Source organism: Camelus ferus, chromosome 6 (assembly GCF_009834535.1).
Source record: "Camelus ferus isolate YT-003-E chromosome 6, BCGSAC_Cfer_1.0, whole genome shotgun sequence".
Taxonomy (NCBI): Eukaryota; Metazoa; Chordata; class Mammalia; order Artiodactyla; family Camelidae; genus Camelus; species Camelus ferus.
Window position 1 is genome coordinate 89,060,667 of NC_045701.1, and position 13,083 is coordinate 89,073,749.

Genomic DNA, 13,083 nt, shown 5'->3' on the forward strand with positions numbered 1-13,083 from the left:
TTCAGATGACTTGTGTGCAGCCATGTTTACCTAAACGGTTGGGTGAATAATTTCCATGGCATTTTCCAAAAGAAGTGATGTATTTAATAGGACAGCATAGACAATGTGAAAATTTATAGGTTAAGGAAGACTGGCAATTCGTAACCTGGAAACTGGTGGCTTTCTAGGGGTGAGCCCCACCCCACCCCTAGGACGCTGCCCCAAGCTTCTACTGCCCCTAAAACTTCAGAGCTCATCTTCCTGTGATCCTGGTGCCCCCGGCCCTCCCTGAGCAACCCCTGCAGGCTGGGGAGGGGCTGGCACAGGGCTGTCACCATCTCTGAGTCCCCGGGGTCAGGTTCCAAACCTGCTCTGTGGACATGAAGAGTGGTCTGCATAAAAGCTCACTTCGAGGGGCCCGCCGCACTCCAAAAAGGAATAGACAAAAATATTAATCATGTTTTCCTTTTAATAAGGCTTTTTACTCAAAAGTGTAGTTTTGAAAATCTCTAGCCTGTTGTGACAACCAGAGAAGCCAGGCACCACCTCGCCTTGGACACCAACGCGGTGCACATGAGAGCTCCCCACCGCCAAGGCCGGGAACAGACACACCGGTTTACAACCAGAGCCGACATTTAAAATTAGGAGGAGGATGCATGTCCTATTTTGATTCAAGGAGGAAGGACAAGTTCTTAATACAGTAAAACAAAACGCAGAAAGTAAACAAATCTTTAGAAATCACTAGGGGTGTGTGTGTGTGTGTGTCTGTGTTTATATAATTAGGGTTATCGTCAACATTTAAAACTATTAAAAATAAGGTTGCCACCTTACATTTTCTTTTGGTACTGGGGTGTTACTTTTTTAGGAAAAAAAATTCTTTTTTTTTGCCCAGACTCTCAAGTCTCCTAACCTCAAGCCTGTTTTCCACTGTGCAGCCAAGGGCCCCATCGCCGTGCCGAACACCCCAAGCGCCACCATGACCACCCGTTGGTGGGAGGCAGGGCAGGCTTTGATTCTGGTTGTCAGGATGACAGGCCCACAGAAGCCCAGCTGATGGAAGAACTGAATTCTTCCCCAGGAAGAAAATACATTTCCCCTCAGTGGGTCTGCAAGATCTTCCAAGGCACCTCTTCCCCCTTCGTGGGCTGCCTGCTAACTCGTTTGGCCTAGAAGCAAGATGGCAATCTTAATCAAAAAGGGAAGCTAGATTCTTTTAAATAACTTAAAAAAAATCATTTTTTATATAAAGCAGCAAAAACATATTCTCCTCTCTGCAGAAAGAAAAATGTGAACAAGGGAACACAGCGATGACAACGGACTGTTCCTCAGCTTCTGCTAAACTGAATTCCTGGAGGACCTCGGAGCTACTTTCTAGCTTCCTCAGCGCTGTTGGAAGAAGGTTCTTTGGCGTCTCCAGTCGCTCTTTTACTTTCCTCTTGATTTAAACTTTCCTTTTCTGACCTGGTCCCGTTGGGGATAGAGTTTTCTCCGTTCACGAGCCCGTGCTCCGCGGCCTTGGCCCTGCGCATGGCCTCCGTGAGGGTCAAGGCCTCCTGCACACTGGCCTCCTCCTCCAGGCTCCTCAGGACCAGGGGCAGCCGCGAGTCCGCCACGCCCTCCAGCAGCCCGGGGCCGCTCTCCTCGCACCGCGGCAGCGGGGCCTGCTCCTCCATCTGCCGGCGGTAGTGCTCCCGGTTGGCAGCCGCGCTCCTGACGGCTCTCTCCAAGATCTCCTTCTCACCTAAGCGCAGCTTGACGGCCATGGCTGCCCGGACAGAAAGGTCCTGGGTTTTCAAGAAGGACTTATCTTCCTGGAGAATGAAACACGGCAAAAATAATTATAAGACATCTAAACTGGCAAAACTACGGTGACAGAAGGCAGACTGGTTGCTACCCGGGAAGGAAGCAAGAGGGAAATGGGGTTGGGGGGAGGTGACAGAAGGTTCTAGAACTTGACTGTGGAGGTGGCTGCACGCCTGCACCCGCACATCCCAGCGTACACTTCAGAAGTGTGAGCTTGGCTGTATGTAAATTGTACCTATGGAAACTACCATAAAACAAAACAGAAGAGCCTAAATCAAACGGTGCTTGGACACTGACAGGAAACGTCACTTATTTCTGAAACCGTCTGTCTTGTGCCCGGATGGAGCCCCGGGAGCCCCTGGCTGAATGGATGGGTGAATCGAGGAGAAGCATTTGGAGTTAGTGATTCAAGAGCAAACTGTGAAAGCACACATACACACTCGGCAGTATTGGGGGGAAGGTGCAGCTCAGTGGTAGAGCGTGTGTCTGCACGCACGAGGTCCTGGGTTCAATCCCCAGTCCCTCCACTAAATACACACACAAATAAAGAAAAACCTAATGACCTACCCCCACCAAATAAACCAACAATGTTGAGTTGTACAACAAATCAGTCGTATAATATGAGTTAAAAATTATAAAAAAGTATTAAATAATTTTAAAAAGTTATCTTCTAATCAACAATGCCTCGATATGATTCTTTGGGTAGGTGAAAACGTGTTAAATAGAAAAATAATAAGTTGAATGAAAATGTCAAATACACAATGATTTTTGCTAAGGAATTATAGTAATTTACATTTAAGAAAGAATCCTTTATTAAACATCTTTTAAAACATGGCAAAGCACAAATTCTCATTTCGTCAGTCTAATTACCTCAATGGTCGTTTTATATGTTTTCAAAAGAAGTGAGGCTCGGTCTTCAAGAAATGTCCACAGTCTGACCTCGTTGTCCCAGCTAACAGGATACTCAGAGTTCCCCAAGGTGAAGACTCTATCGATGGCATTGTCTCCTAGCAAATGTTCCTTCAGTTCTTCTGCAAGAAACACAACAGCCGCCTGTGAGGGGAACAGCACCACTTCTCATCGTAACCAGCAACCACTTCCCAAAGCAGCTTCTCCAACAATGTCATCTTCCTGTGGTGCGAAGTCCTCCCCGATCAACCGGCCAGGCAAGGCTCTCCAGAGCAGAGTCAGAGCTGCTTCGGGGAAGGGAAAGAGGCGAGGTCTTCTTGGTCTGGAATCCAGGCCAAGCTCTGCGTGGCCGGCCCTCCATCTCCCCGGGTTCTACGAGGGATCTTGAGAGCCTGCCGCTGGTCTCGCAAGACACTTCTTAAAGACGATTTGGAGCAACACACCCCTTATTTTGACAGTCCCCTTCTTGCAAGACGTGAGCCCAGGAGTCACACCAGCGGGGTGAGAAAGACAACTAGGTGAGCAACGTGAACAGTGACGACACACAACAGAGCAACGCTCCAGGGACCCTTCTAAGCGAAACCCGACGGGCGCTTACTTCGGCGGCTGACCTGACAAAGCTACTTACCCTGCCTTACAACGAGCAAGCCACAAACTGAAACAAGAAAATGGACGGAAAAGCCCTAGTTAATGAAAGATGTGCCTGTATCCCTTACTAGTCAGGAATTTACACAGGAGTTCCAAATGCACACAAGTGAACATCTCAGTTACCTTCAAATATATCTAAGAAGAGGGAATAATTCAGCAACTGCTCTGAGCACTTTATCTCCTGGCACATTATCTTCAAAAGACCAAAACATGCCGATCCTATTCATGCTCAGGAAACAGACCCCTGCTTCTTATGTAATTATGAAACAGTGTCTCTTTCAGCGCAAAGTGCCCCACAGCTGTCACTATTTACAATTCAAATGGAAGAACTTCTGCTGCCAGCAAACCAAACTTTTCTTAGCATTAGTTGGAGTGATTCAAAGACCCCATCAATTGTCTTGACAAGACAAATTGTCTCTCTGTGACTAAAGAGACACTAAAGAGAATCGAAGGACCTAAAATGATTCAAGCAGGGTGTTTTTTAAAAAGAAAACAGAAGTTAATCTAATGTTAAAAAAAAATTATTAAGTTGCAGTTGTTAGCAAAAGATCACGACGAAATTCAGGATTTTTAGATTTTTGATCCTTCAGTTTACAGACTTTTTACAAAGGAATGAAGCTTTTTAAAATGCTTTTTGAGTGGAAGAAATTTCCTTCTAGAGGCCCCCAATACCAAGGTTACTGTTTTTGTTTTCTTCCTCAACCTACCCGAGTTATACCCTTTAATTAACGTTGGGGAGCTCAGAGGCTGAAGCAGAGTTTTCTCTCTGCTGCTTTTTAACAGTGAAACTGGATTCACTTCACATGCTGGAGAAATATATATAACCTACGAAAGGCCATCAACCTGCCTGGAACACTCAGGAAATGAACCAAAAGCTCCGGGAGCAGGCTTCCCTCCCCTCTTCCCTCTCAGACCCTCCATGGACCCCCTGCCATCGTAGGGCTCCGTGTAAACCAGCAGGAGCCACGTGGGTGTCGGGGGTGCAGGCTCTGGGTCGGCAGAGCTGGGTCCCAAGTCGGGGCCGTCACCTGCCAGCTGAGTGGACAAGTTGCTCTCCTCTGTGACCACCCCATCTCCTTCCCACAAGGCTGATGAGGATGAACAAAGTCTGTACCACATGCAGCGTCACGGTGGCTCCCAAATTACAGGAATTATCATCAGCATCATCCCTCTTAGTGACAAATTTCTTCAGGAAATGAACTGTGACATTCAAGTTTGTACCCCTATATTATGTGCAAGGAAAGCCCACAGTTAACCCTTAACTCGTGTCCACTGCTCTGAACTGATGAACCACTACCAGAGCACAAAGTCACCAAAGCTCTCACTCGAGGACAGTGAGGCTAGGGCGACACGGCTTCGTATAAGCGCCAAGGAGCATCTCGCACCTCTTTAGGTTCTGGAGTTGGTGTCTAAATGCGTGCCTGTCTGTGTTTCAGGACTAAGTTGCTTCTACCTCCATCCTGACATCAAGCTGGGATCTGGGTGGCACTTCTCTGGATGCAGAAGTTAAAGCCAGGGAGCCGGACGGCAGAGCCCAGCAGACTCCCCGCAGCGGCCAGCATTTCTGCTCCGGCGCCAACTGCCCTCTCCCCAGCACTCGGACAGCTTCCTTCAGAAGAACGCTTATTTGTCTGTTCAGTTAGGCGGCACTCACTCACTCACGCACGTGTTCCCACCCAATCTGTTGTGCGCAGGATCCAAGGTAGCTTACGACACCAGCAGGCTCACACACAATTAAAAATGGAGCCTCGTGACCAGGGGATTTGGAGGAGTCTATTTTTGGATGAAAAATGAAAACACAACCTCAGTAAGTCAAATCTCAGTACAAGAAGCCCCACATGGCTTGTCTTAGGGAAACATACACGGAATGCTCAATACATAGAGTTAACTCTTTGTGTGCCTGAAATAAGAGGCTATAGGCAAGAACATTTTGTAATTTAAACAGATTCTGTTTGCACTGTTATTTACTCCAACTGGATGCCTGGCATTAAAAGGCCTGCTGGCAATTTCAGATTCACAACAGAAGCTAGTTAACAAATGACGTGTCTGGCTCACGTGCGCCATGGCCGACCACATGAGTTCAGCGTCAACTGACCATGAACTTGTCCGATTGAATTAAAGACATTAGTACCCTGTGACTGCAATCAGGCTCTGCGGCCTTGGGTAATAAGCATATCAAACACTCCCATCTACAGATACAGAATTTTGATATAGTTAGACATTTTACATTTTCTTCCAACGCAGCAGAGAATTATTCATCATAAGTGCATACAAACAACACATCGAGGATTTAATATAATATTTCCAGGATAAAACAGATCAATTTCTTCTTTCTCCAATATGGCCATCTTACTCCTGCCCCAAAAAGTGCTTTAATTTTAAGCAATTTTATCCTTAATCTGAATCCCTAGGCCTCCCACTTCATGAATTTAAAAAAAAGTCAACATCATTTTTTTCCCCCTGAAATGATTTACCTTCAGTCATGCAGAAAACTCGGAGAAAAGCCAGAAGCTGGGCAGAGATGGGTGGCTCCGTGAAATGCAACGCGAAAACGCTGGAACTGAGGAGAGGAAGAAGGAAAATCAGTGACCCGGCTGTCCCTGCCTACTGCTCTGAAGGTAAGTCCCTAAGCCTACACTCGTGTGGTCATCCTTGAGGAGGAGTCACCCCAACTCCTCACCTGAACTACAGAAATGTCATGGCCTTAGGTTGCATATAGCACATTGAGAGAATTAAGCATACCCATGGTTCTTAAAAAATGTTAACGATAATTTACGCTGAGTTCATGCTTTCATCATTAATCAAATATTGACAGGTTCAATAAAAAAAAAGGTCTGGATAATCCATTTTCATTAAGAATGGTTCCTGCATTCCCTGGAGAACTAATACATCATAATTCTTGTCTTATCATTTTGCACCTCAAATGCAAGAAATTCTTCATGAATTTAACCAGAAATTCTTGAAATCGCTGAGGATCATGGCTGCCTTACAGAAACTAATGGTGGCAAAGAATTAAATGCAACAAATTGATCCAGGTCGTTAACCTTTTCAAGGTGAAAGACATTAATGACACCAAGACACTTATTTAACTTAACAAGGATTTCAGGCCACTTCCCCCAGAACCAGCTGTGGACACTTCTAATGACACAATTACATTTATCTGAAAACGTTGGTAAGTCACTCTGCAACTCAATGGTTTGGATTTGCCGTATAAAAGGGATAAAGGGGATTAGACAAACTACAGTCAGGAAGTTTTATTAACGCGCCAATTTAACACTATGCCCCTGGAAGTATTTCAAGTACCACAGGAAAGAGCGAACAGATTTTTCTCTACGTACGTTGGGATGCCAGCGCGAGCCAGGACCTCGGCCTTCATAGCGTAGAGCCTGTCACTTTTACTCACTCCAAGCTTTATTTTCACTCTGTCGTGTGAATTATTGTCAAAGAAAAAGCCACTATGGATCACAAACTCTGCATTTGACCGAGTGCCATAAAAAATGTAAATCTGAGAAGCAGTAAAGAAAAAATAAAGAGACATAAAAGAAACTCAACATGCATTCCCAGTACAGAGCAGGGCAAAGGGTCAGTTCTTACGTACTCAATGCGACTTCACACTAAGGAGACAAACAGCTCTGAAGTTCCGTGCACCTGTTTTGAATGTCATGTGCAGCGAGCTGGGAACTGGCTGGGTGAGGAGAGCATCCCCTGGGCCTCCGAGCACACAAAGGAGCCGGACCCCTGAGGCCGGCCAGCTGCCCTGCCCCCAACTCCTTCCCAGGGACAGCCAGACTGTTACTTTACAACAGCACTTCAAAGTCCACCACCCTCTTCCTCTCTGCCGACTATAGCAGAGGCTTCTGGAAGAAGAGTTTGAGGCAGTGTCTGTCGGAAATTCATTTCTTCCAGACGCTGCGGCAACCCTGCAGGTAGCAGGGGGGTTCATGAACCTTTTTCACGAAACTTTGTTAGACTAATATGGCACGTTTATTACAACCTTGGGTCTCAGTATGTATTCCAGGAAACAACCCTTAAATAGGAATCTCAAGTTTTTCTGCCTAAGTTAAATACCCTTTTAAAATTATTTAGTGCCAGGGGAGTACCCAAGGGCCGGCCCACGGGCTCCGAGAGCGCGCGAACCCACCTGCTCTCCAGCCCGGAAGTCCTGCAGGGCCACACACTCACAGCGGTCGTCTTCCAGGTTGTAGCCGGTAGTGATCTGGCCACGGGAGAAAGGAGGACACGACACACCTTAGTGCTCTCGCTGGGTGGGGGGGGGCCTTTTTGGAGCAATTAGAGGATGAGAGATACCCGAAGCTCCTTTTAAGGGGTGCGTTCTACTTGCTTCATAAAACTGAGCAAAGAACTGCTTGGTTATTTTAATTAATTCTATTCACACCAGAAATCCTCATGGAAGGCCTCATGTCTGCAGTGAGGGACGCACTCTTCAGAAACAAGTATTGTACAGATGGTCACTTGCTGGTCTCAGCCAATCATTTATTACAAAGTTACTGCCTCTGAGCCCACCCACACTCCAAACATGTGATGTGCGCCCCCCAAGGAGGGAGCCGGCATCTCTGGAGAACTCTTGATCGACTTGCAAATAGCATCTTTATCTACTATTCGGCCTTTAAGAACCCAAAGTGGGTTTTCCACTAGATAAAGAAGCAGAGAGAAAGAAAAGCCCTTTTCTGAATTCTGTACCTAGTTTACGCTGAGACTAGAGGAATGAAAACTCTCAGATAAGCAGAGGAAAAATAAAACCACTTTGCTGTATCCTATTCACTTTCTTTCTGCTGAGACGTACACTGTGAGTTTCTAAACCCATCACAAAGAAATACCCAAAATCCACCGACTGCACTGGAAACCGGCATCTCCTCCTAATCTCTCCCGTCCTACAGGGGGCCAAGCAACATCATGGTCTCAGCCCACAAGTCACCAGGAAACTGTGCCTCAGCTGGTCAGATTTTACCCTCCACGTCGCCCTCTGGCTTCTGTCTGTCTCCTCATCCCTGCCTGGCCGAGGCCCTTACTCCTCCCACCTGGCTTCTCCTGGGCCAAAACCTTCCCACTGGTCTGAAGTTCCAGGGCCATCCCTCCCGCATCCCTCACAACACACATGGTTGACCCCCTGTGTAAACCTTTCAGTGGTGGTCCACTTTGCCTTGGGAACGAAATCCAAATTCTTGAGCCAGGCCAGTTTGCAGGGAGGCCCCGGCCTCCTGATGTACCACCCGCCTGCCACGCGGGCTGCTGTCCCCGCTCTCCTGCACCTGCGACTACCTTCTGCCCCCGTTCTGCCTGAGCCCTAAGATGCCTCCCCTCATCCCACCCTCCTTCTGGGCCCCCCAAAGCCCCTCCCCGCAACACCAGGGTATTTATCTGTGTTGTACCTGCGGCTCCCTCTTCACCTCTCTGCCCTGGAGCTTAGCCCACTGTACCTGACACCTGACACGGCCTGGGAGAATATCTACTTGATGTCTGAACCCCCCTAGGGGTGGCGAGAATAGGGTCCCCAATTCACACTTTTAAAAGCTCCTCTCAGAAGTCTGTCCCTCAGTGCAGCCCCCCCAATCTATTAGATTGTCTGTAAATCCTCATTCATTCCTTTGATCTCCTCATTTTATCCTGGAGAGTCCAAGTTTAAGACAGCTACAAGAGCTACTTGGTAATAAAGGTGCCAACAGCTCAAAGAATTACTTTTGAGTCCAGGGAGTGGCATTTGGGGATGGAGGACCAGATAATCCTACTCGTTAAACCTACTATCCCCAAACCAAAGGCTGACTCACCATGTACCCAGAAATCCTTCACTCCTCTGATCTGCAAAGACTGCATGAAATATGAAAGTAGCGAGGAATGAGCGAAGCCGGGGTTTGGACTCATCTTCACTCACAGAACAGTTCAAACACTTGATTAAAAAGTCAGCTCCATGAAGTTCCTGCCCAACATCAAAATCACTTTTATGACCCCCAAACCTGACTTTGACAAGGGGGCATGGAATGAGGACTGCCTGTGACCTCCTAGGCCTGAAAGCCTAGCATTCCACGGCGCGGCTGGTCACAGGGATGGGACAGGAGCACACACAGGCAGAAGGAAAGCAGAAGTGGCAGAGAAGGGAGAGGGCCAATGACACACAAACTGAGAGGGAGAAACACAGCAGACAGCGGACAGAGGGCAGGAAGGAGTCTGTGGGAGGGGAGGTGTGGCCATCCTACGCATGGGGCTCAGGACAGCTTTGCTTGAGGTCTGTGGGCAGTCGTGCAGATGGGCAGGGAGTGTTTCAGGCCATGTGAACTGCAGGTGCAAATGCCCTGTGGTGGGTGTGTGGGGACCAGACCGTTGTGTGTTGGGGATGTAGTGAGGACAGTCGGAGCAGTGGCCTTGTCTGCTACTGTAAAAACCTGGCCTTTCACTTGGAGAGTGGAAGTCTCATGCAAATCTAAACGTTTCCGATTTTTCAACTCTCAACAGAAAGGCCTTTGAAGGAGAGCGTCCCTCAATTCTGCTTGACTCTCCCAAAGCCCTGTCCTCCTGATTGGCAGTCACACATTCACATACAACGGCTGCTCGTTCCAACACGCTTTACCTGCTGAAACTAATAGTGGCCTAAAAAGCACTCAGAAGTGCCCTCCTCTGTATAAATGGAACAACCTCGAGGAAGGGAACTCGAACTGCTGCTCCCTTTCATTCTGAACGAGTCATGCAGAATTTAGACACATTGCTTCTTACAGCTGAACACGATGATGCCCTATAAACCTGTCTATCTTTGTTCCTCCGAGCGGCTGGGAAATCAGTGCCCGTTCCCCAGTCTGCGGCCTGGCCTAGGTACCACCCAGCCTCTTACTTTCTTGTGCTTTTCTTGTGCTGCTGGTTTGCAATCACTGTCACAGACTTGATTCTTCCATTTCTACCCCCACAACCAGGTTTGGGGACACTGTCAGAAGCACACAGCGTTGCTGGGTTACAAATTTCTATCTACTCCCTCAGTGGTAGTCAGATCAGACAGACAATGACTGTCAGGAAAGACACACACAAAAAAGAAATCTACTGTCTGAAAAGCCAAGCCTTAATTTCAAGTGCCTTATTTTAAAAAAGAGATTAACTGTTAATATGTATAATACACAACTTCATCACGTTAAAATAGAGTCTTGAATCCTACCAGACAAAATTTCGCATGAAGTCTTATAATCGTGATGGGAAACAGCTGAGCCAAGGTACAGCGCAGTTGGGAATGCAGAGAGAACACCACTGTAAGAAGAGTCCTGACACCCCGTGCAAACCTTCTCAAAGTTAAGAATATTTTTGCCAGGACAGTGGTGGGTTAAAGACTTTGTGAACAGTACTGGAGAAAACACAGCATTAGTAGTCATTAATTCATTATTTTTATTTTGAGATAAACTAACTTTTACCTTTAGGGGTAAAAAAGTGAATAGTTTACATGAAAGCAACACAAAATTAGCATGTATGTGAGCCTGTGAAGGTGCAAAGGCACAGTGGAAGGATGGGAGAGACTGCCACAGAGCCAGTTACCAGTTACCAGGAGGCACGGAGCCGACAGCCCATGGGGGCCGTGGGGCCGAGGGCTGGTGGGGAAGGACACCTCTGAGTATCACTCTAGAGGCTTCTGTTTCATTTAATTGGCTTTGTTTGTATACAGTAAAGTATATACTTTTTAAATTTTAGAAATTAAAAAAAACCCCAATGATCAATCAAATTTGGGGATCAATGATCAAATCCAAAAAAAGACAAATGCTATTGTCACATATCAAGTTATTTGAAAAATTTTAAAACTTCAGTAGTAGAATCAGTTTAAAATAACTCTGAAAGAAAACCAAAAAAATAAAATGAAAAATTTTATTCATTAATGAAAGTAAGTGATAAAATATGCTACTATTCCTTAAAATGGCTAATTAATTTAAGCATATCTAAATTAAGGCAAAATATAATTATAAAAGTATAATTATTCTTTCTCTACGATTTAAGAGCATTACTTGTTGACAGACCGCCCCAAACTAGCACGAGGGTATTCTATCTTAAGTGTCTGGCACGTGTTATGTGTGTTCTGGCCATTTTGTGGAATTAGATGTGAAATACTCATTTATAGCATTTTTCCAATCTATTTATAATACTGCTAATGATAACAAAAAAAGCTGATACTGAGAAAAAAATGAACAAAAAACTAAACAAACCAGTGTACTACCATAATGTTTAAAAATCCAAAACACCCTGAAACTGATCACATTTCCAACTCCTAATATCAGGAAATCTTTCTCAGACAACCGTCTCAGCACAGAGAGCCTGTCAGCCTCCGCTGAGGCTTGGAATCCGAAGAATGCAGAGAAGCAGAGGGCAGGCTTCCTCTTACGCGTCGTGATTAACAATCATCGCAACCTCTCCCTACTTTCTCAATGTCTGATGATGCCAACTGACTACTGCGTTCACGGCCAAGAGCCCCCAGCCCGCGCGCACCTCCTCCGGCCCCGCCCCGCCCCTGCCAGGGAAACCAGGACCAGCTCCTGAACAAAAGCAGCTTAATTAAGGGGCCAAGGACGTCCGCACATCAGGTGAAGGGAGGGGGGCAGGAATGAGAGGCACGTTCAGAACTGGAAATACAGTCGGCAAAGAAAGAAAAGGGACGTAAAAGGAAAACCCAGAAAGAAGAAAGGTTTTTTGTTTGTTTGTTTGAATAAATCAGTATTTTAAAAAAAGAATAAGAAAAAGAAACTTTGGCTTAGCCTGTGGTTCAATAAGACAATGTATGTCTAGGCTTAGCAAATAAATGCAGTTCATTGTGGTTTCTGAAAGTGATGTAAGATGCAAGTTCCCCGTTTTCAGGATTAAGTAAACTCAGCGAGAAAAATACCAGCTTCTGTTTGCGGGAGGCGGGGCGGGCGGCATGGCTTAGTTTCCTTTGCTCCCTTTGGAGGGGGTGGGGACGGGGTGGGAAGGGGGCAGGAAGGGGACAGAGACTTGTAGGTGGACCGTCCACTCTGAAGTTTCGCCACCGCTGCACCCCCGGATCAAGCACGACCCCGAGGAGGTCCTTACCAGGCCGTTGGTGTGATTGCACATGTCCCACAGAGGAATCAGTGCCAGGGTCACCCGGGAACCGTCCTCCGTGGGAATTTGGTTTTGTCGCGTCATAACAGAAGAGACTGCCCACCTGGAACAATCAGAAAAGAGGTGAGTTACAGTCGGTCCATCTGAAAGCCCATCGCAGTCATAACTCAACCAGAGGTCGAGGGGTGTCTGACTCTTCTGAATTTTCAAAATCCTTTCCTAAGTAGCAGAGGAGATGGTTGGTCGCCATCACCATCATTTAAAATTAAATCTAGGGTTGAGAGGAGGGGGAGGGAATGGAAGGAAAGGGGGCCAGAGGAGAGCCAGGAGTGAACGGCTAAGGGAAGACGCTTCCCCAGGAAGAAAGGGGCCTGGAAGGAGGGCCAGGCCTCTGTGGGTCTGCCCACTGCGAAGACACCCGGCCCTGCCCCACACTAACCCCACGCTCTTCCACTCAAATGCTGACTCCTGTACCTGTTTTGAGCCTCCACAAAAAGCAGACAATTTAACTCCTTTCTGATCAGAAATCCTCTAAGAACTCTACAAAATGTGGAATACTATTTTTTATTGCGTTGGGCCCTGAATTAAATCTTTTTGTTAAAAAAAAAAGGTCCCTACTTTATACCAAAATAGTCTACTTAGAAAGAAAAAGACCACCCTCGCGACCTCCCCACACCGATGTTAGTC

At 46.7% G+C, this 13,083-nt stretch overlaps 1 protein-coding gene across 4 annotated transcripts in view; it reads right to left on the reverse strand.

Annotated features, from left to right (window-relative positions):
- Nucleotides 1-428: 428 nt before the first annotated feature.
- The window catches only part of SETD3 (SET domain containing 3, actin histidine methyltransferase), a 68,334-nt gene continuing 55,679 nt past the window's right edge, over nucleotides 429-13,083 (reverse strand). For all 4 annotated transcript variants that reach the window (XM_032482605.1, XM_032482606.1, XM_032482607.1 and 1 more), the window contains 6 exons: nucleotides 12,385-12,499; nucleotides 7,481-7,555; nucleotides 6,678-6,844; nucleotides 5,814-5,899; nucleotides 2,653-2,813; nucleotides 429-1,790 (listed from right to left, as the gene is read on the reverse strand). In XM_032482605.1, the coding sequence (XP_032338496.1) occupies nucleotides 1,344-1,790; nucleotides 2,653-2,813; nucleotides 5,814-5,899; nucleotides 6,678-6,844; nucleotides 7,481-7,555; nucleotides 12,385-12,499 (1,051 nt within the window). In that variant the 3' untranslated portion in view covers nucleotides 429-1,343. The remainder of the gene's footprint in view (nucleotides 1,791-2,652; nucleotides 2,814-5,813; nucleotides 5,900-6,677; nucleotides 6,845-7,480; nucleotides 7,556-12,384; nucleotides 12,500-13,083) is intronic.